At 38.1% G+C, this 23,174-nt stretch overlaps 1 protein-coding gene across 7 annotated transcripts; it reads left to right on the top strand.

The window, feature by feature from the left end:
- The first annotated feature begins 14,278 nt into the window (after positions 1-14,278).
- LOC137236313 (tRNA (guanine(26)-N(2))-dimethyltransferase-like) lies at positions 14,279-22,799 on the top strand. Of its 7 annotated transcripts, none has more exons than XM_067758850.1 (9): positions 14,279-14,502; positions 16,406-16,533; positions 16,590-17,025; positions 17,094-17,470; positions 17,541-18,453; positions 18,741-19,187; positions 19,257-19,459; positions 20,804-21,151; positions 21,211-22,799. In XM_067758850.1, exons 6-8 carry the CDS (start codon positions 18,890-18,892, stop codon positions 20,825-20,827), a joined length of 525 nt encoding a protein of 174 aa, XP_067614951.1. In that variant the 5' UTR covers positions 14,279-14,502; positions 16,406-16,533; positions 16,590-17,025; positions 17,094-17,470; positions 17,541-18,453; positions 18,741-18,889; the 3' UTR covers positions 20,828-21,151; positions 21,211-22,799. The 7 variants fall into 7 exon arrangements, with proteins under 7 accessions (XP_067614951.1, XP_067614956.1, XP_067614957.1 ...); XM_067758855.1 differs by lacking the exon at positions 14,279-14,502 and adding an exon at positions 14,825-14,883; XM_067758856.1 differs by lacking the exon at positions 14,279-14,502 and adding an exon at positions 15,357-15,375.
- Positions 22,800-23,174: the final 375 nt, after the last annotated feature.

The following is a 23,174-nucleotide window of genomic DNA, read 5'->3' on the forward strand; positions in this document are numbered from 1 at the left end:
GAGTATTCCATAGAGTACATAGGTGAGAGTACTTTCCAAAGTACTTTCACTGTTGTACTACATGGAGCACCCACAGAGGATCATATGCCAAAATACTAAAGAGGAATTGTGTCGGAAAGAATTATCCGAGTGAATTTAATTTAAAATGAAAGTAAATGAAGAGGGGAAATACAACTTTTATATTTTTTACTACGAATATTCTTATGTTATTTAGCATTTGCGTGAATAAAGAAACTTAGAAAGGGTAATATTTCTCTATACTATAGTATGTATACATAAAACCAGAGCGCGGTTGCATTTTTTCAGAGTTGCCATAGTAAAATTTTATTATCAGTTATTTGTATGCAATATTTTACTTTTGTAAACTGTTCGATCGTCATCGTGTCGTTATCACGGTCGTTAAAAAACGAGCAATGATCGGCTGATGATGGTCCGCAAACGCATTGCAAAGGAGTATTGTTAGAATACTCCAATATGAAGAAAATGGAACACGTAATCCAACAATTTTTGCAGGGCACTAATTATTTCAAATCTTTCATTCCCAACATCTCTACGTTTTTGATAAACTTCTGAGCTGTTAACGACTTAAGCGCCAAATACACAACACGAACATTTCCGCGAACATTCCCGTTATGTCATGTTTCTGCGACCTTTTCTGTCGTGTATGGTGGTGTTTGCCAGTTCGCGCAAGTGTTCGCCAAAAATCAAAATATTTTAATTTTTGGCGAACTGTTCGTGCGTGTATGGCGAAATAGCTCATAATCGTAGTAATTTCTGAACGGAACAGACGTGCGCGGAAAAGTAAAATGGACAATAAAAAATTTCTGAGTGAATTTATTGAAATGTATAAAAATTTTTTTTACGCTTAATTGCCACAGCGAGCAATATTGCTGCAGCACAATTGTTGTCCGTATTCATCGCTGTCTGAAAGAGAAATAATGTTCGGTCAAAAGTTCGTATGGTGTATGGCCAAAGCTGCGAACAAGATTGCGGAATGTGCGCGGAAATGTTCGTGTCGTGTATTTGGCGCTTTAGTAAAAACATCGCCCAATTGGTCTTCACTGCAAACGTAGTAAATCGAAATCTTCTTCGACTCGTATAGCTGCCGAATAAAATGTAGTTGAACATCGAAGTGTTTGGTTCGTTGGTGCAATTCTGAATTTTTGATAAGTCGAGTTGCGCTCTGATTGTCGATGTAAAGTGACGGTGGGCATTCTTGTGCACAGCCTACGTCACGGAGTAACTGATGTAACCAAACTGCTTCCTTTGCACCTTCACATGCTGCCATAAATTCAGCCTCAGTGGTTGAAAGTGCTACTGTTTTCTGGCGGTGACTCTACAAGGTAATAACACATCCACCCACCAAAAATGCGTAACCTGTGGTAGATTTTCGCGTATCAACATCACGCGCAAAGTCAGAGTCAGAATATCCTTTCAATGTCGTGGAAGGACCAGAGTATTGAATTCCTCGTTCAGCTGTCCCATTCAAGTATCGTAGAATACGCTTGACTGCCGAAACATGCGAGGGCTTTGGATTATCCATAAATCGGCTGACTTCTCCCACTGCATATGAAATGTCTGGTCTGGCCACAATCGCAGCAAACATAAGCGATCCTATCGCTTGTCGATATGGGAATTCAACATACCCATTTTCACATGATTTAGTTTACGTGCTATTGCTGTCTGCTGGACTGGATATGTGCTTCGAATGTTGCATATTGAACTTCTCTATAACCTTCTTCATATATGCACTTTGATTAATGAAAATTTTCTTCTTCTCTCGATTTCGGTGTATTTCAACGGCAACGAAATGATCGTCTTCTCGTGTCATCTCAAAATTGTGACTTTCTCCATAATCAACGCCCTCCTTTTGTGAATAGCCCGTTGCAACTAGGCGTGCCTTGAAAATTGGGTCGGACATACTCGATTTTCGCTTAAAAACCCATCGACTTCCTATTACGTTGTGGTCCTTTGGACACTTCAGCAAATCCTATATCGAATTTTTCTTCAGTAAACACAACTCATCTTTAATTGCGCCTCTCCAGTTTATAGATTCTTCTGAATTCATCGTCGTATGTGCTTGGCTCTAGAACTACAGCTGAATATCCATTTTCAATTAGACGGCTTGGTTTCTTCAACCTCTCACGAAAACCATAGCGTTCAGTACTACGTGGTCTTTCCTCCTCTTCTTCGCCACCCGATATATCATCGCTTGTATCGGAAAAGTCGTCCGACACGTCTGAATTATTATACTCATTTTCATCTATTCCAGTATTTTCTGGAGGCTGCTTAATATTTGGCAACTCTTCATACGATTTTTGCTTAGATGTTTGCCCATCACTATCATCATCGCCAGCTAGATGATACACTTGAGCGTGATTCACAATCTTCTCGTATATTTTTACGTTGCAGCTTACAATTATTTTCCGTGTATCCGGATCATAGAGCCGAAAATTCTTTGATGTGGACTCGTACCTAACCAGAAATACCCTTTTTGCCCTGGCATCCCATTTCTTACGTCTGCACGAAGCATTCACTGCCAAAAACCCGCACATGTACCATTTCAAGTTTCGTCCCAAACCATTATTCATATTGTTACGAATATTAGCAAAACTAAGGGGTGCTGACATCTCTAAGCCGATGCTAAGCAGCGCCTTGCATGCACATCCATAGATAAATCATTATGTATCTACATAAACGAATCAATCATTATGTCTACACATATGTAGGTACACCCAGCTGAGAGCAACGCACAAGCACATGCAGATATCTTATCTGAAATGCTCCTAAAGGTATGCAATTGCGAAGTGTCGCTCACACATAAAAGCGCATGGGGTATGAGAGAAGATATAAAAATTATAGATCTGTAGTTGTAGCTGAGAAATTTATAACTAACTTGGTGTCAGAAGAGGAATTGTTGAATAAATTCCGAAGACTTAGAATACAACTTGGACATGCCAAAGTTAAGTGAATTGAAGATCCAGCAACTGAAGAACGAGTTGGAGAGCCGAAGATTGAATTCAACCGGCATTAAACTAGAACTTCAGGAACGACTACGACAGGCAATGGAATTAGAAGGAATTGATGTGGAAGAGTATGAATTTCATCTTGATGGCGAGGAAACAACAAAAATGGAAGAAACACCGCAGACAATGGCGAACACAGACCTGAACATGATATTGGCTGCAATATCGGCACAAATGTCCGAAATGTCATCACAAATCAGGAAGACAAGTATTGCATCTCAACTAGAATCGCAGGAGACACGCATAACATCGAAGATTGAAGCACAAGAAACACGCATTTCAGAAATGTCGTCGCAAATGTCATCTCAACTGGAAGAACAGAAGACATATATGACATCTCAATTGGCTGAACAGTTGAAAGCACAAGAGGCTCGCATATCCTCGCAGCTGAAGCGCAGGAGATAAGGGTATCATCGAAGCTGGAGGCACAATATACAAAAATTGTACAACTCGTGGATAAAATCGATGCTGAGATTGAAACATTGAGTGGTCGTATACAGGAGCTGCAACTAAATCGCCCAGCTGTTTCAGCAAGCAATTCAAAGGTAAAAACACCATCCTTTGACGGTTCTATTCCTTTCCAGGTCTTTAAGCTACAGTTTGAGAAGACCGCAGCAGTGAACAACTGGAATGCGGAAGATAAAGTTGCTGCACTGTTCACGGCATTGAAAGGGCCTGCAGCTGAGATTTTACAAACCATTCCAGAGGGCGAACGGAACTGTTATGAAGCATTGATGGCCGCTCTAGAGAGACGATACGGAACTGAGCATAGGAGACAGATATACCAAATGGAGTTACTGAATCGCTTCCAGAGGCCTGGTGAAACATTGCAAGAGTTTGCGTCGGATATTAAAAGGCTTGCACATTTAGCGAATGCGGACGCACCCATGGAATACACTGAAAGGGTAAAGATTCAGAGCTTTATAAATGGCATACGGGACGTCGAAACAAAGCGAGTTACATACGCAAACCCAAAGCCAACATTCGCAGAAACGGTATCACATGCTCTGATTCAGGAAACAGCGTCGCTTCTGTGTAAGCCGTTTTCAAAGCACGCCGTGTGGAAGTAGAAAGGCCAGAGTGGGTAGGTGCAATATTGGAGGCGCTGAAAGGATCGCAAAAGCGGAGTGAAGGATGCTTCAAATGCGGGAAGCCCGGTCACATTGCACGTCATTGCGATCTTGGTCCTGGTAGTTCCAACTTGGGTGGCCGTAAACGCAAAACGGGAGGAGATGAGCAACAGCGTGACAGATGTAAAAATTGAGAGCTAGCTCCAGCTATTGAATGTCCTGTGATACCTGTGTTGCAAATTGGTAGAAAATCGAGCAGTCTTATGGTCAGAGGGAATGTGGATGGTAAAGAACGTGTACTGACTGTAGATACGGACGCATCTCTTTCGTTGATTCGATCTGATTTGGTCTACAGGAGAATAAAGTCATTACCTGGAGCAAGGTTGCGTACGGTCACTGGCGAGTATAACCAAGTCCGGGGAGAAGTGATCTGTGAAATCTCAATTGGGAAGGTCATGGTTTTACACAAATTCGTTGTGGCGGAGATTGTTTATGAAGTTATATTGGGAGTGGATTTCTTGGTTGACCATGACATCAAGATCGATATGCAGAGAAGGGTGATGCGTTATGAGAACCAAGATGTGCCACTTAACTTCAGTTTGGAAAAAGGGTTCAGCAGTAAGCGAGTGCTGGTGGAGGAGATTCGACAGAGACCACTAAAGTCAAGGAAAGTAGATCGAGCAAAGGTTGATGCACCGAATGGGCTAAATAAAGCGAAATCAAAGGTACCTTCGAGAGCATTGACAAACCCTAATGGACGCACTAAAACGAGTGAAAGAATTTTCCAGAACGAATGCAAGGGTGGTTTCAAGCCAGCGCGCACTACTGTTGTGAAACTTCAAGACGATACTGATGATGCAAAGTCAATCCGTCAAGATCAAGCTCTGCGAAGTAGTTCTTCATTGACCAAGCAACAGAGTATGAAGGAACGGCCCAGGGTAATGAGAAGTAAGATGAAACACAGGTATGGCAAGAACTTTAATTCGGAAGGTTTCTTGGAGGGAGATTTGGTACTGCTACACAATCCTCACCGGCGGAAAGGTGTTCCATCCAAATATCGGTGCAGCTGGGAAAACCCGTACAGAGTTGTGAAGAGGAACAGTGATGTCATCTACCGCATACAAACAATTGAGAAACCACGAAATAGAAGAGTGGTTTATTTGGAGATGCTAGCAGCGTTTAGATCGAGAGATTTGTCTGATCGGGACGATCAGACTTAGGTGGAGGGCAGTGTTACGAATATTAGCAAAACTAAGGGGTGCTGCCATCTCTAAGCCGATGCTAAGCAGCGCCTTGCATGCACATCCATAGATCAATCATTATGTATCTACAGAAACGAATCAATCATTATGTCTACACATATGTAGGTACACGCAGCTGAGAGCAACGCACAAGCACATGCAGATATCTTATCTGAAATGCTCCTAAAGGTATGCAATTGTGATTGTTGAAGTGTCGCTCACACATACAAGCGCATGGGGTATGAGAGAAGCTATAAGAAATATACATCTGTAGTTGTAGCTGAGAAATTTAGAACTAAGTAAATTCTGGAAGCGCCTAGAAGATGCCACGAGGAAAGCATAGAGTATAAAAGCATCAGCGATAGAGGCGCTATGAGCAGTTTCAGTTAAACACGCTATCTGTCGGGCAATGGATCAGTTTCATTTAAGTTATCAGTCAGTTTGGTTATTAAGCAAGCTAGTTGCAAAGTATAAGTGTTATTGTGAAGTACTTTAATAAAGGCCATTTTTCCATTATTCAATATTGGAGTTATTTATTCAACAGTTTAGCGATACGAACGTTAGCAGAAGATTGCAAATAAGGGGAATTGCAGTAGATTCGTTATAATATTAATTAATTGAATTAAGACACTTTTTTTGACGATCGATTAAGAATGTACACAGCCATTTGTACCGCTTCTGGCCATAATAGCTTTTGCAAACCACTGGCTAGCAGCATTGTGCGAGCGCACTCTACCACAGTTCGATTTTCACGCATTACACGCCCATTTTGCTCCGGTGTGTACGGTGCAATCCGTTCAACAATCACCCCAGCATTCGCATACATTCCTTATTGACAAACTCAAAGCCATTATCAAAAGGAATGTGTTTCACAGAATTACCTGTTGTGCTGCGAACAAGTGACAACAAAGCCTTAAGTTTTTCATACAGCTCATATTTATTAGCCAGATTGAACACATATTTAAAACTCGTTGCCTCATCTTTAACCAGAAGAAAGTAAGACATTCCCCCAATACCTACTTCTTCCATCGGCCACACAGATCGACATGCAAATATTCGCATTTCGCGGCCACTCGGGTTTGCGCTGATTTATGTGAAACACGTTGCATTTTACCAAGATGGCAGTCTTCGCAGAAAAACTTAGTTTCAATCGACAATTTGACACCCAAGCCGATGCAACTGCTCAAGCGTGACGGTGCGCACGCTCGTTCAATAATTCTCTGTTTAAATACCATTCTCAATTGCTTACTGTCATCTCTCACACCCACAGCATATATTTCACCATCAATATCCGTCAGTTTGCAACCATCATAAGAAATCACCATTTGCAATCCCTTTGACGTGGCGGATGCCGTTGAAAACAAATTCTGCTTCAGTTCAGGAATATGCTGCACATTCCTAAGCTGCATCTGTAGCCATTTGCCTTTAACCTTTGCTAAGCTTGTTCCCGTGCCACGAATGAATAAACGATCACTACTTACTATTTGTACAAATATCTCTCAACTTCATACTTCTTATAATCTGTAAACCATTCAATGCGACCTGTCATGTGCTCTGTTGCACCTGAATCAGCAATCCAAATATTCTCAAAATTCGTAGTGAACTCATCACCGACTTTGCCACAAAATGCAACATCACTGCCAGCCTTTTTGCGTTCGGCAAACATTTCACCGCGCTTCGGACATTCGCGCTTCCAATGTCCAATTTCATAACATTTGTTACACTTTGTTTGCTTTTTCAGCTCATCAATCGATGTTGACGTTTTTTTGTTAGTCCGCTGTTGTTTTGATTTGAATTTCGCACTGAAAGCTACATCTGATGGTGTATCATCCACTTTGTTCATTTGATCCTCCTCCAGCTGCAAACGAGCCATCAAACTATCCAACGTTCTTGCTTCTCTTATGTTGTACCAAACTGTCTTGAAATTACAAAATTTTTCAGCGTCAAACTACTAATGATCCGCACCATTTTAATGTTCTCAGATAGTTTTTCACCTTGGTCTTCGATTTCATGTGCCATTCTACTCACCTTTGACACATACGCCCCAACTGATTCGCCATCAGTCATTTTCAACGAAAAATATTCCCCATACAAATTCATAATGCGCAGCTTGCTACGTTTCTCATGCAAATTGGACAACTTTTCTGCAATCTCTTTCGCAATCTTACACATAAGAATGTTATTCGCTTGTTCATTGTCCACCGATGAAAATAAAATCGTCATTGCTTTGCCATCATTTCTGTCGTATTAGCTTTTCTCAGTGGCACTTGCAGTTTTACCAGGAACATTGCCGGCAATGACGTCCATCAGGCCTCTGGATTTCATCACAGCATCAATTTGGAATTTCCACAACTTGTAATTCATACCATTTAATTTGTGATGAGTGACGTCTACACCATTGTCAGGTTTTTGTGTAGTAAACAATAAGCAAATACTACGGTACGGCGACACGACTATGTATTTGACAATTTCTATTAAAAAATTTATAACTTATCTGGTGCAAGAATGTTCTCGAATTTTTCTTTTTTATTTTAACCCGCGTGTTGCGCTTTCATACACCCATATATGTATATACATATATATTCATATACCAAGCACGAACCAATCTTCACTACGATGAATATTGCTTATTCAGTAGAATTACTTAGATTTTCCAACTTTCAAGTGTTCTTCAATTTTAGTCGATAACTACAGCCACTGGGACCATAACCTATTGGATTTCAGTGGTTATAGTAAAACAATAAAATAGTTTTAATATAATTTAATGAGAAAAAAGAAAAACGTGTTGTTACACTTGTGTGGTATAATGAGAACAGTAGGCATAGTAAACAATGACAGTAGGTTTACAATGAAAAGAAATTGCAATGTGTATATGCCTTTAGGCGGCGCTGTTGAATAACAAAGACGTGAAGTAATTCAAATCCAACAGTTCTCTCTGTCAACAATTATTTGACATTTAGGTATGGCAATGCAGGAATAGAAAAGCTATCATCCGGTGGCAAAATCCTGAGCCAGATAAATCCAGGTAGAAGTCTGATTTGTGAGCCAGATAATTTGTTAATTAATTCTGTTTAGGTTGGCAACGCGGCCTTTAATAAACGTACTTTTTTAAAAATAGATGTCGCTGCTTAGCCTTTCGCCGTATGAGTTAAATGAAAACAGCGGCAACATCTGCCTATCACATTTCACGTGTGCGAAAATTTCACGACACCTGCTTCTCAAGTCTCTCCATGATCCAGAGCATTCCCGTGAGAATTGAGCGTGAGCCGGAGCTCTCTCTCTCGATATTTTTAGACGCGTATTAGTAGTCGACCCCTGTTCTAGAGTATTACCAAATTTCTAATTTTTTTTCAATATTTTGTGTTCGAATTTTATTTTAAAAATTCCTTCAATGTTCTTTCAAGTTGTATGTCGGAGTTGATTCTGGATAGGTAGTTTAACCAGTTACAGTACCCAGGCCGAAGTTTAGCTAGAGTGACGCGCATTTCCCTAGGGAAAGGGAGTTCCCCCTCTGCTAGTTCTGGGAATTTTTCTTTGAGTACCGGATTTGTCGGGCAATTCCTGGCTTAGAGGTCCGACGCTTATTTGTGGATATCACTGAATATCTGTTTGTGCTTTTTTGCTTCATACGGGTGTCTTCTCAGGTATCGTAACGTTTACGGAGATTACCCCTTAAGTCCCTGGGCGGTGGAGCCTCATCAATCAGATGTCTGTTGGGATGCCCAGGTTTCTGGGTATTCAACAGAAGCAGTTTGGTTAGCATTTCATTTCATTGTTGTTATTGTTGTAGCGATAAAGAAACTCGCCGAAGGTTTCGGGGGAGTGTTATTGATGTTGATGGTCCTTTACCGGATATATATCCGGTATGTTCCGGTAACAAGCACCATTAAGTACAAGCTCGACCATCTCGGAAATGATTTAATATGACCACATTGAACCTTCTAGGCCATACCACCAATAAATTTTTCTGAAGGACTTTTATTACAAAAGGAATACCAGTTTGGGTCCCTGGCTATAATTTTTATAGGTTTTTTTATTCCTGTAAAATTTTACGAAATATGCATCCACATTGAACGAAGCTCTGCATATAACCTTTATCGGTTGTCTATGGAATATTTGAATAATTTTTCTCACGAAATGTTAAGATTCTTCAATTTTACTCAAAAATGATAAAAAACGACTGTGGGCTTCTTTGTCGGCAGAATTATTCCAACAAATGATGGTTTCTAATGAAACGCTTTATCGCTGCCGAATCAAGGAAACACACTGTATAACTTTATATAAATATTTCTTGATTTTATTCGCGGATGAACCACAGTGTTTGCGATTCAGTTTTTACAAATTTATCATGAATGCGTGCGCTTGTCACGGCCGCTCGAACAAAGAACAAAGTAAGAAAGAGTATAAAACTCATTTTGACATTTATCATTGAATGACATGTGAATCGTGTCGCGAAGTAAAATGACTCTCATTGACTATTGTAAAAAGGCTAGTTAGTAAACCGCCACATACTCCCCCACCAGTGATCCACCGATCACGTTGAAAAAGTTACAAAACGATTGGGTTTTCTAATCAGTCTTCCTGATCGTGTTCTAACTTCTGTGGGTACACAGTTAACGTTATTGGATTTTTTGGCATGTTCAAATTTTTGACTAAGAGGTTCATTGTTTTCTTTAACATTATTTTTTACAATAAAATTTTTGGTATTCGTTTCATTATTATCCTTATATGATACAGCTGCTTTTAAACGGTCACATGATACCGTTACCAATCTTCCATTTACCCGAATGTCGAAATTTTTTTCTTTTCGTTTAACAACTTCAAATGGGCCATCATATGGCTGTTTAAATGGTGCTCTAACGGAATCATCACGTAGGAATACATGTGTGCAATTCGAAAGTTCTTTTTGAATGAAACAATGGTTCACAGAGTGATTCGAAGTGACAATGGTTTTGATTTGGTTCATGACGTTTTTTAGATTTTTAACAAAATCTGTCGAGAGATCAGTAGTTTTGTCATCGAGAAAATCGCCCGGCAATCTTAAAGTTGTGCCGTATAACAATTCAGCTGGACAAGCTTGTAAATCATTTTTAATTGTCGTTCTTAATGCGAGCATGATTAAAGGTAACACGTCATACCAAGTTTCGTTTTGATGACACATGATTGATGCCTTCAGAGTTCTATGGAAACGTTCAATCAAGCCGTTGGCTTGTGGATGATAGGGAGTGGTACGGATGTGTTTACAACCAAGAAGACGATTCAATTCTTTGAATACATTCGATTCGAATTGTCGACCTTGATCGGTTGTGACATATAATGGTACGCCATAGTGTGAAATCCATCCACGAATGAGTGCATTGGCTACCGTTTCAGCTGTCATGTTTTCGATGGGGATTGTAACTGGCCAGCGTGAGAAACGATCAATGCATGTTAAGCAATAACGGAATCCCTTGGATAACGGCAAAGGTCCAATGATATCAATATTTATGTGTTTGAAACGACCGTCAGGTGCATTGAAATTAGCTAAAGCAGTTTTGTTATGTTTGTGAACTTTGCTTTTTTGGCAATTAACACATTCACTTGACCATTTAGAGACATCCGATTTGATGTTTGGCCATACATAACGTTCGGTTAATAAATTGACAGAAGCCCTTTTACCAGGATGCGAGATGTTGTGCACCAGATTGAAAATTCTCTTTCGCATGTTACCGACGATAAAGGGTCTGATTTGCTTAGAAGATGTGTCGCAATAAACGTGCAGATTAGAACCAGGAAGATAAATTTTGTTCAAATTTAAAGAACATGGGATTTTTCCTTCCAGAATGTCATTTAGTTCGTTGTCGTTTATTTGAGAATTTGCTAGAAGTTCTAAGCTGATATCGTTAACTTTGATTTCTTCAATGCGCGACAATAAGTCTGCAACAACGTTATCTTTGCCGGAAATGTGACGAATGTCCGTTGTGAATTGACCATTTTGGGTATCGGTTAATCGTTTGGAATAGAAACTTAATGGTTGAAGTTGACCATTGTTGATTTGGTGAAGGGCTGCCCCTATTGCGTGATTACTAGCATCCACGTGTAATGCCAAAGTTGTATTGGGAATTGGGTGAGCTAACAGGACAGCGTTGGCGATATCAGCTTTACATTTTTCAAATGCTAAAGATGCATCGTCGTTCCAAGCAATTTGCGAATTATCTTTTTTTTTGTTGCCTTTTATTAGCAGCTGAAGTTTGCCTTGGATTTGAGCAGCATTCGGTAGAAAGCGACGATATGAGTTAAGGATTGCCAAAAAACTACGGAGTTCGTGTGCTTTTTCAGGTTTTTTGAAATTTTTAATGACATCAACTTTTTCAGTTTTTGGTAAAATGCCATCTTTTGTGACGATGTGACTGAGAAAAGTGATTTTTTGTTGTCCAAATTCGCATTTGGCAAGGTTGATTTTAATGTTTTTTTCTTTAAGACGTCGTAAGACAATTTTCAAATGTTTTCGATGTTCGCTCATGTCATTTGAAGCTATGCAAATGTCATCGATGTAGACAACGACGAAATCAAGATCGTGAAAAATACTGTTCATGAAACGTTGAAAAGTTTGAGATGCGTTTCTGAGACCAAAAGTCATCACATTGAATTCAAATAAGCCGAAGGGTGTAATGATTGCAGTTTTCTCTTTGTCTTCTTCTGCTATTGGGATTTGATTGTATGCGCTAACGAGATCGATTTTTGAAAAAATTTGTTTGTTTGCAAATATGTGTGTTACATCTTGGATGTGAGGTAAGGGATATCGATCAGGAATTGTAACGGCATTTAAAGCACGATAATCACCGCAAAAACGCCATGTGCCGCCTTTTTTGGGTACTATGTGCAATGGGCTTGCCCAAGGACTTTTACTTGGTTGACAAATTCCCGCTTTTAGCATTGCTTCGAACTCAACTTTAGCTAGTTTAAGTTTTTCAGGGTTTAAACGACGTGCTCGTGAAAAAGTGGGACGACCCGTTGTAATAATTTGATGTTTTACCGTACTAGGTTTCAAATTATCACGTTTATTGAAGGTTGGAGGCAGAGTGAGATCTACAAATTCATTTATTATTTCGCTGAAATCAGATTTGCAATGAACCGAAGAGAGTCTTTGATAATGTGTAAGATGAGAATTGCATTTAGTTCGTAAATTTGTATGAACATCGATCAATTGTTTATTTTTTATATCAACCAGCAATCCGTATTCATCAAGAAAATCAGCGCCAAGAATGGGTTTGGACACATTTGCTATCAAAAATGTCCAAATGAAATCACGTCTTAGTCCTAAATTGACATTGCAAGTAATGCTACCGAAAGTTTCTATGGGTGTGCCGTTTGCGGCGAAAAGTTTATAGGAATTTGGTTTATTTAATTTATTGAATAAATTTTTTGGCAAAATTGATAAGTCTGCGCCAGTGTCGACTAAAAATTTACGATGATTTGATTGATCAGTGACGAAGAGACGGCGAGTGAGATTTGATTCCACTTCGTGTACCGTCGGTGGCGAAGTGGTTTTTAGTTTTCCGAATTATCGTTTGAACTGCCTTCAGGTTTTTTGAACCGGCAAGGTTGTTCACATTTGCGAGCAAGTGCCCCGAATTTGTAATGATAACGGCAATATGGATGTTTTCTATTTGATTTAGATCGAGAACGTCTGTTACTGTTGTTGTTTCGGTTGGGACTTTTACTTCGACTTGCCCTAAAGTCATTAAACGATTTTGTGAGTTCATCAATTTGTGCTTTTAATTGTGACAAAGAAGGGTTTATTTCCGTTTTGATTTCGGAGATTTGTTTCGAAGAAGTTAATTCCACTACTTTATCGGCCAGAGTGGCGCATGTGTTCAAATTATCGTTAGAAATGGCTACAACCGCTCTCACATTTTCGGGCAGGCGATCGATCCAAAGTGAATTTAATGCTTCATCACTCATAGAACTTCGTGCTAAATCACGCATTTTACGCAATAAATGCGATGGTTTGTCATCACCGAGTTCGATTTCTGTTAACAAAACTTTTAATTTCTTTTGATCAGATGCTGTATATTCATTAATTAAACGCGCTTTTAATGTTTCATATTTTGTGCCGTCGTCCGGCGGATTACGAATCAAATCAGAAACCATTGACAAATATTGAGGATCGAGTGCAGCAATGACATGATTGTATTTAGCGTTATCTCTAGTGATTCCACCGTTGGTAAATTGAGCTTCCATTTGAATAAAAAATAAATCCGGTTCATTTTTTACGAACGTCGGTGCCCTTATTGTAATTCTACTAATTTCAGGTAAAGGAAAATTGCTAGCGGTACTTACGTTTGATGCTGATTGTTCATTTGAATTGTTCGATTCGTCCATCTTGAATATCATCCGAAAGCTCTGGTTGAAATCGTCAAGATACTGGTTATCTTCCACTTCGGCTTCTGTTGGGCACGTTTCCCAAATCAATTTTTTGGATAATAATGTTTTTGTGTTGCAAACAATTTAATTTTGTTGCGCACAAGTGACGTAATGTGTGAATCAGCTGGTGAAATTTGTGCGTTTTTAATTTTTTGACTTTTGCAAAAAAGACGATTTTGATTGCACTTTTCTGATTAAATTCACTTTTGGTTTTGTGAAAATATCGATGCTTTAATGTTTTTGGTAAGTTTATTCCATTCCCGAGTCGATAAACGATGAGGGCAATGCGAATATGTATTTGCACCTTGTTCACTGTATTGTATTTGTTATATGTCGGGGTCACCAATGTGGGCTTCTTTGTCGGCAGAATTATTCCAACAAATGATGGTTTCTAATGAAACGCTTTATCGCTGCCGAATCAAGGAAACACACTGTATAACTTTATATAAATATTTCTTGATTTTATTCGCGGATGAACCACAGTGTTTGCGATTTAGTTTTTACAAATTTATCATGAATGCGTGCGCTTGTCACGGCCGCTCGAACAAAGAACAAAGTAAGAAAGAGTATAAAACTCATTTTGACATTTATCATTGAATGACATGTGAATCGTGTCGCGAAGTAAAATGACTCTCATTGACTATTGTAAAAAGGCTAGTTAGTAAACCGCCACACGACCATAAAAAAGCGAAGTGAATAAAGCAAACGCGTCCCAGAAGCAAGTGAATGTTTTGACGTCGCTATATAATACGAAAAAACGTAAGACAACCACCTGCATTCACCGAGAGTCACTGAAGTGAATAAATGCTCTTATATGATACGAATTTGGTTTCACTTGGGTGAAAGTGACTCCTTGCGTCGCTTTGCGTTATATATAATAACGCCGAAAGACAGCAAAAGATTTTTCACTTGTATGAATCATAGTGTACAAGAACAAGTGTGTTGACTTCTTTCTGACATGCACTCGCTTAAGTGAGCATAACGGGAAAATCTGGGTTGCCATTGTTGTCTCGGTTGAAAACGGTCAATTAGGGTGCTGTGCTAGACATAAAAGATTGAAACAGGGTTTATGTAGTCACAAAAGTGTTGCTCCTGTTGCACAGCATTTTTATATCATGGCGAAAAGTGTTCAGTTGAGAGGTATTGATTTTCATTAAAAGTTTAATTCATTACGGAGGGTTACTCCTTTAAGTGTAAAAAGCAGAGGAAATGTAGAGTTTTTCAAATTATTGTGAAAAACTTTTTAATTAGAATCTCTGTACCCAAGTTCACTATATTTGTGTAACACAAGAATCTGGAGGTCAATTCCTTAACTATGAGAGACTGAAAAATGCACACTTATTGAAAACTCATTTGCACACACATTTTACACTTTGAATTTAGTTTTGTTTTTATGCTAAAAATTTTGAAACTAAAAACAAAATTTTCTTTTGTCAGAAAAAATAAAAAAAACACGGCCTAATGTCAAAAAACCCTATCGAAATACAAACTGGCTTGGTTGTTTTGAATGAACTACGTTGTATTTTTCTTGTATTTCGTTAGTTTTTTTAAATATAGTTCACACACACCAGTACTGAAACCTTATTGGCTCCCTCGACAATAAATATATGAGAAGAAAAACAATGAAACGCCGTACGTTATCTTTGCTTTGAAGCGACCAAAGCGTTTATATAATTTTGCCCTTATGCATTTGTGTAAACAGCCTTAGAAGTGAAAATTTTCCATGTTACACATGTAGCGCTTTATATTTTCACTCTAAATAAATTTTGCTTTCCGTCTGTTTCCGCATTGTTGAAGGCTACAAATCTTCTAGTAATCTTTTTTCCGCGGAAATATACCCTGCAAAAATCGTGTGACCAAAAACGCACACAGCCACACGAATTTTTGACAGGGGTGACGATTTGGAATGAAAAATTGTGCAAATGAAATAGCATGCTGACAAATTTTGCTTTCCCACAATGTATCCTGCTCTCTCGCACCTATTATTTTCATAGGGATAACAAAATACGTCATTTTTACGCCATTTCTAATTCTACAGAAAAGTGGACAATTTTTTCAATTTGTGTGATTTACATTTTGCAGAAATTAATATACGCATTCTTTAATATTTTTTGGTCTACTAAAGCAAAAAAAACTCATATCAATGTGTGCATGTTTATAAAGAAAAAAAGTGAAATATGTAATTGCATAGTATAAATAATCGTGAGCAATTCTAATGCAGAATAGTAAATTTTGATTTCCATATACATACAAGAAAAAAATTCTTGTTACCATTAAGATTTATTATCCAAAATTGAAAAAAAAAAAGATTAGAAAATTCGGTGTAAAAAACGGCTATGTGTGCAATAAAATAGCCTCTCTTGTTGAGATACCCCTCCATGGTCTCCATTAATTATTGTGACGGAGGTGTGTTTGCAGCAGCAAAGTGAACCCAAACAGTGTAGGTCGTGGTGGTTGTTGTTCGTGGTCCGCATCAACTGGACCAGGTGGGGCAATGACGCCACATCCAGTTATACCAAGGTATATACCACAACAGCAACCGGGTAATGCAAGGCCACGATAGCAGCAGCAACAACCTCCCATGGCTGGCTATCATCGTTGATTTATAAAAAAAACAGTGTTGTGCATCTTTAATGCTTAAATATTTCCTCTGTTGAAACAGTTTCCACGATTCACTGTTCAACAAAAGCAGCAGCCAGTGTATGCTACCACCGAACAGCTGATAACAAAAACTTGGATGCACAGCAGTTTAAAGCCAAAATGGAAGTTGAGGAAATATCTGAAAATAAGGTAAATATATGTTTCGCGTTATTAACAAAATCGCCCTAAATTTTATGAATTAACAGATCGCTACGAACGACAAAGCACCCGAACGTGTGATCAAAGAAAGCACTACAGAAATTATTGCCGGCGGGGCCGTATTCTACAATCCAGTACAAGAATTTAATCGTGATTTAAGTATTTCAGTACTTAATGTATACTCAAAGCGGTTGATAAGAGAGCGGGAAGCGGCGGCGCATAAAAATCCACAAAATACAAAGGAAAGCAAGCAATGCTAATGACAAGAAACACGGCTGGTGGTGTAAAATACGACGATGGACTGCGAATATTGGAAACGCTTGCTGCAACAGGTTTACGTAGCATTAGTTATGCAAAAGAAGTAGCAGGCGTGCGTGAAATTGTTCCAAATGATCTATCTAAGGTGGCAGTAGATTCCATTAGCGTAAATATGCGACACAATGGAGTGGAACATTTAATTGTGCCAAGCGAAGGGGATGCAATGTAGGTTTGATATACGAATCAATAGCCAGTGATTTAACTGTAATAATCAATAATAAAATTCGCAATAGGACTCTCATGTACCTTTCAACTTCATATGAGAAGCGTTTCGATGTTATAGACCTAAATCCTTATGGTTGTCCGAATCGCTTTCTGGATGGCGCTATACAATCACTGACGAGTTGGGGTTCATTACTTGTAACTGCGAATGATATGGCTGTGCTGGAGGCAACACGCCTGAAGCCTGCAATGCCAAATATAGTTCTGTGCCTTTGCGTATGAAATGCTGCCATGAGATGGGATTGCGTATACTATTGCATTGCATTGAAACGCACTCTAATCGTTATGGAAAATATATTGAGCTACTTTTGAGCATTTCTGCAAATTTTTATATACGCGTATTTGTGCGTATGCATAGTAGTCAAGCGAAGTGTAAATATAGCATGAGGTTGGTATACAGCATTTTGGTCTTTTACCACAATCCAATTACTTACCATATCTTTATATTATGAACACAGCAAACAATGAATGGTATATCAATGCACTGGTTGTGATACCCATACGCTAGAGCCTATGGGTATTGTAAAAGCAAGATCTCAGATAAAGGCAATGCGGAAGTATAATTCGGTATACCAACTGGACAAAATGTTAATACAAATTGTGCGCATTGCGGTGATAAACATCATGTAAGTTTCAACTATCCCACTTAAGTATTTAAACTCGAATAAATCAAATTATTTCCTTCTTACTTAATTGGTGCTTAACCGTTTAAACGGTTATGTCCGTTCAAAAAGGCGCGTCAGTCGCTTTTTCAGAGGGTTAACTGGCACCAATTGTTCACACCAAATTGTTTCTTATATTCCCAAATATAGATGGGCGGTCCACTTTGGTCGCATCCCATACATGATCCAACGTTTGTTGAAGAATTGCTACAAATCATAGAAGAAAAACCGCTAAGTGATTTGGACACACAACGTCGTTTAAAAGGTGTGTTATCGGCGGTATGCCTGAACTTGTATTGGGTACATGAGTTTTTATGTAAAAAATATTCATCATATCCAACATCAATACCTCGCATTCAATTGTGGACGCTGTACGCACTACATTGGGTTCACGTAACATGGACAAGCATATTGTTGATTCCAGTGGTAAGGCCACAATTTCAAATGATGGGGCAACCATTAAGAAACTATTGGATAAAATAATAACACAACGTAGCGTGCTCAAGTGGTATAAGCTTATCTGGAAAAGATATTTCGTAACGAAAACCCTGGAAGATTACCGCGCCTTGTCTGCTGTGGTTCAACAAAATATAACTTGGATGTTTGTTGCTCTTTTTCAATTTTCCTGAATACAAATGTCTGGATTGGAAAAATTTCAAGCAAATAAAGCTTGGCGTGCAAAAGTCAAGAAATTACTTGTCATGCAACGGTAAATGCTTATAAATATATCATTAAAATTGTATGCTTGTTTATGATGAGCCATTCGAGTGAGCATGGAGATGGATGTTTTAAATACTGTAGAGTAAATTGGCTTACTATATAAGAATTTGAAATTTTTCCAGATCTTTGACTAAAAAGTAGCTACTAGCTTGTAGAACTTTATTACTTTACTTTTAAAAAGATAAATCACTTTAGCATGGTAATATATACCTATTATTAAAAATTAATACAAACAATATCTTCAACATTTTTTTCTCGATTCACGAACACATTTAGAAAGGTTACAACGCCTGCTAAAGAGCCGGTATCTTGCCAACGCTTTAGCTTGGATTTAGAGGAGGATCTACAAACTTTGCTAGAAGCACGCTCCTCGTGTAGCGAATGTGGATCAACACGAAAGTAACGTTGCTGTTAGCGGAAATGGAATGAACAAAATATTTGAAATGGAGGATGAAAATAAATCCAACAATGCAAACACTATAAAGAGGATTCCTTATAATTTTTCAACTAAGGCATCTTGTGACGAAACTATATTCGAATGCCAACAGCAACGTACGTCTGATGAAAGTTGTATGGGTTTGGAAAAAATGTGTGATAAAACAACATCCGATCCTGACAGCACACTATTTAAGTACATACATAGCGAGAACAAGGATATGGTTAAAGAAGATGCTAAAAAGCGCAGCGCCGATGGAAACTATATTAAAATCCCTTGTAAACAAGGTAAGTGAATATACAACATATTGAAAGTTGATAAGATTGCGTGGTATAAATTTAATAATATAATCTTAGAACTACAAGAAATAGATGAAGAAGCACAATCACTGCAACGTCTATTGCATGACTTATGCGTACAGGAGCAGCATCAATTAGATAATGAAACTCCTTTAAAAAGTATTGATGTAACACTCCTAGAAGATATTGAAGCGCCATCTAAAATGTGGGACTCCACAATAGTGGGCGATACCACTTTACAAACTTCACCTTTGAAAATGGTGAGACTTCTCAGACCATCTACTATACTAGAGGAAAATTGCGAAGATCAGTCTAATAGTTATTTGGGTGGTGATGATGCATCATCACACATAAGCTTTGAAAAGTTGGTGTCATGTGGGGACACATTGCAAGCGGGGCATACATTTTGTATATCGGGGTTGATTCTGGATAGGTAAGAGTTTAACCTCTTACAGTATCCAGAACGAAGTTGAGCTAGAGTGACTCGCTTTTCTCTGGGAGTATGCGTTCCTCTTCCGCGAGGTTTGGATACTTTTCTTTGAGTACTGGATTCACCGGGCAATTCCTAGCATAAAGGTCCGACGCTTGTTTATGGAGTTCACCAAGGACCTGCTTGTGTTTTTTCGCTTCATACGGCTGGGTTCTCAGGAGCCGTATTTCCTCAAAATGCTTACGGAGATGATTCCTTAGGCCCCTAGGCGGTGCTGGTTGACCAATCAGATGTCTGTTGGGATGCTCAGGTTTCTGGGTATTCAACAGGAACTGTTTGGTCAGCATCTCGTTTCTCTCCCTGATGGGGAGTATTCTCGCCTCATTATGCAGATGGTGTTCTGGGGACATAAGAAGACAGCCCGTGGCAATTCTGAGAGCAGTATTTTGGCAGGCCTGTAGCTTCTTCCAGTGGGTAATTTTTAGGCTTGGCGACCATATGGGTGACGCATAGCACTTAATCGGCTGGCTTATTGCTTTGTGTGTAGTCATGAGCGTTTCTTTATCCTTTCCCCAGGTACTGCCAGCGAGGGATTTGAGGATTTTGGTACGACTCTGAATTCTCGGAACATTTGCGGCTGCGTGCTCACCAAAATGTAGATCCTGATGAAAGTCACACCCAAAATTTTAAGGTGTAAGACAGTCGGTAGGGTAATGTCATATGGTCGACATTTGGCGCGGCCATGTTTTAAATAAGATCACCGATGATTTGGTTGGTTACAATATCAGGTTTCGCGAGGCGACAAAACTGGAGAGATTGGGGAGATAGCTGTTTATTTTATTACAAAGCTCATCGGTATAGGAAACAATAGCATAGGTGTAGAAGCAATAGTGACTCCTTCTGGTGGTAAAGGTAGCTATTGATAGTTAGAAGTAGAAGAAGTTAAACAGAAATTTGATGAATATGATGAATATGATTTTTTTTTTAAGTTATTGCAAAAAAGCGTTGAGGATTTTTAATATCTTACGAGGTACCTTCGTACATGTTTCTAGGAATGAATAATGAGACCTATTCAAACTTCGCTATACTTTAACATACGATACTTTACCCCATTTTAACACAACTATCATTTATTGATTTTATTAAATTTTATAAAATGTTTCTTCCTCCACAGTTCCATTTCCGTATTGGATGGTAAATATGGCTTTCGCATTTTCTCCATCAATAACTGTGACAAGGTGGAAAAAATCTATGCGCGTAAATCGCAACATATCTTGGTCGAGCGTTTCTTCAATAGCTCTCTAGTGGTGATGGTGACAGCAGAGAAACCCAACTGTTTACAAATGTTACAATATATCAAATACACACAGTATATGAATGAATCGAACGCACCTAATTGTCTGCCTAACGGATAGTATACATATTCATCAAATCGAAAATATTGCATCAAACGAACTGGGTCTGAATACTGAAAAAGTACACATATTCAAAATCGATGAGGAGGCTGTGATGATGGTATAGGGTGAGTTGTTGAATAACATACGAAAACCACTTTAACCCATCTATATATTTGCATTACAGCTAAAGCTTTACAAACAGCAAAAATTGCTGGCGCCAAGCAATTGGAAAAGGCAGTGAAGCATTCATCACAGTGTACGGATGGTGTAAAGTTAGAAACTGCTGTTGTAACAGCTGCCACCGAAACAACGGTCATCTCTACTTCGTCGAGTAACGGCTCGTCCGACTATCTATCGAAGACAGTATAATCATATCTTTTGCCAACACAGGTTAGCGATGTGCTTGCACAGGAAAAGATTTCAATTGGAAAACAAAAACCAATTAAGAGAGTTTATTTATTATTAAAGTATTTACTTTTCTTTATATCAACAGTATTAATTTAAGTTGCAATATCACGTACATATATAATAAGGGATGTGATACGATTGCTGTCGGAATTAGATTTGAAACCAATCAATACTCCTGCTAAGGGTTGTAGAATTATTGCTTGAATAATTAGATTTAGAACAATAAGAAGTCTGACTTAATTACAAGTCGTACATTTTTAAATTCATCAATTACGGCAGCAACCGGATTCTGAAAAAAGAGTAAACCTAATCTGAATTTCTACTAAGCTTTAAGTTGTAGATTATTCAAATAATTGGAGTTTTTTCTAAAGCTTAAAATTATTTTCTGCTCGCTTAGAAAAGATTTCAATTGGGAAACAAAAACCAATTAAGAGAGTTTATGTTATTATTAAAGTACTTACTTTTCTTTATATCAATTGTATTAATTTAAGTTGCAATGTCACGTACATATATAATAAGGGATGTGATACGATTGCTGTCGGAATTAGATTTGAAACCAATCAATACTCCTGCTATGGGTTGCAGAATTATTGCTTGAATGATTAGATTTAGAACAATAATAAGTCTGACTCAATTACTAGTCGTATATTTTTAAGTTCATCAATTACGACAGCAATCGGATTCCACGACACCTTTGAATATTCTTGATCTGAAAAAAAGAGTAAATCTAATCTGAATTTCTAATTAGCTTTAAGTTGTAGATTTAAATTGATTCAAATAATTGGAGTTTTTTCTGAAGCTTAAAATTATTTTCTGTTCGCTTGGAAAAGATTTCAATTGGAAAATAAAAACCAATAAGGCGAGTTTATTTATTATTAAAATACTTACTTTTCTTTATATGAACTGTATTAATTTAAGTTACAATTTCATGTGCATATATAATAAGGGATGTCGTGATATGATTGCTGTCGGAATTAGATTTGAAACCAATCAATACTCCTGCTAACGGTTGCAGAATTATTGCTTGAATGATTAGATTTAGAACAATAATAAGTCTGACTCAATTAATAGTCGTACATTTTTAAGTTCTTCAATTAAGACAGCAATCGGATCCACGACACCTTTGAATATTCTTGATCTGAATTTCTACTAAGCTTTAAGTTGTAGATTATTCAAATAATTGGAGTTTTTCTAAAGCTTAATATTATTTTTTTGCTCGCTTAGAAGAGATTGGAAAACAAAAACCAATTAAGCGAGTTTATTTATTATTAAAGTTCTTCTGTTTTATATGAACTGGATTAATATAAGTTCCAATTTCATGTACATATATAATAATATTGAAAATAATAAATATTGAAAATTCAATTTTTTTGGTTTATATTTTATTCATATGGCTGCTCCAGGTAAAGTAAATCTGCAGGTAAAATTCACGTTATATGGCGGTTATATAAATGGTAAAATCGCAGTAAAATTGATTGTTAAATGGCTCGAAAATGTAGAGTGAAATGACGGAAAAATGACCGCCATTTGACGAGCATTGTGACGTGTGTGAGCAGCACAGTGCTATGCTCACATCCTATAAGTGGGAGCGGAATGCACGATCACATTAATAGGAACGAAACGGAAAATTTGGTCACAAAAGTTCATCACGCCCATGCAAACGTGACTATGAATATAACCGCTGCAGAAAGTCACAATGACCGTAAAATGGCTAGTAAAATGACGTGGAGCGTTTTTGCA

This window comes from Eurosta solidaginis, chromosome 1 (assembly GCF_040869045.1).
Source record: "Eurosta solidaginis isolate ZX-2024a chromosome 1, ASM4086904v1, whole genome shotgun sequence".
Classification (NCBI taxonomy): Eukaryota; Metazoa; Arthropoda; class Insecta; order Diptera; family Tephritidae; genus Eurosta; species Eurosta solidaginis.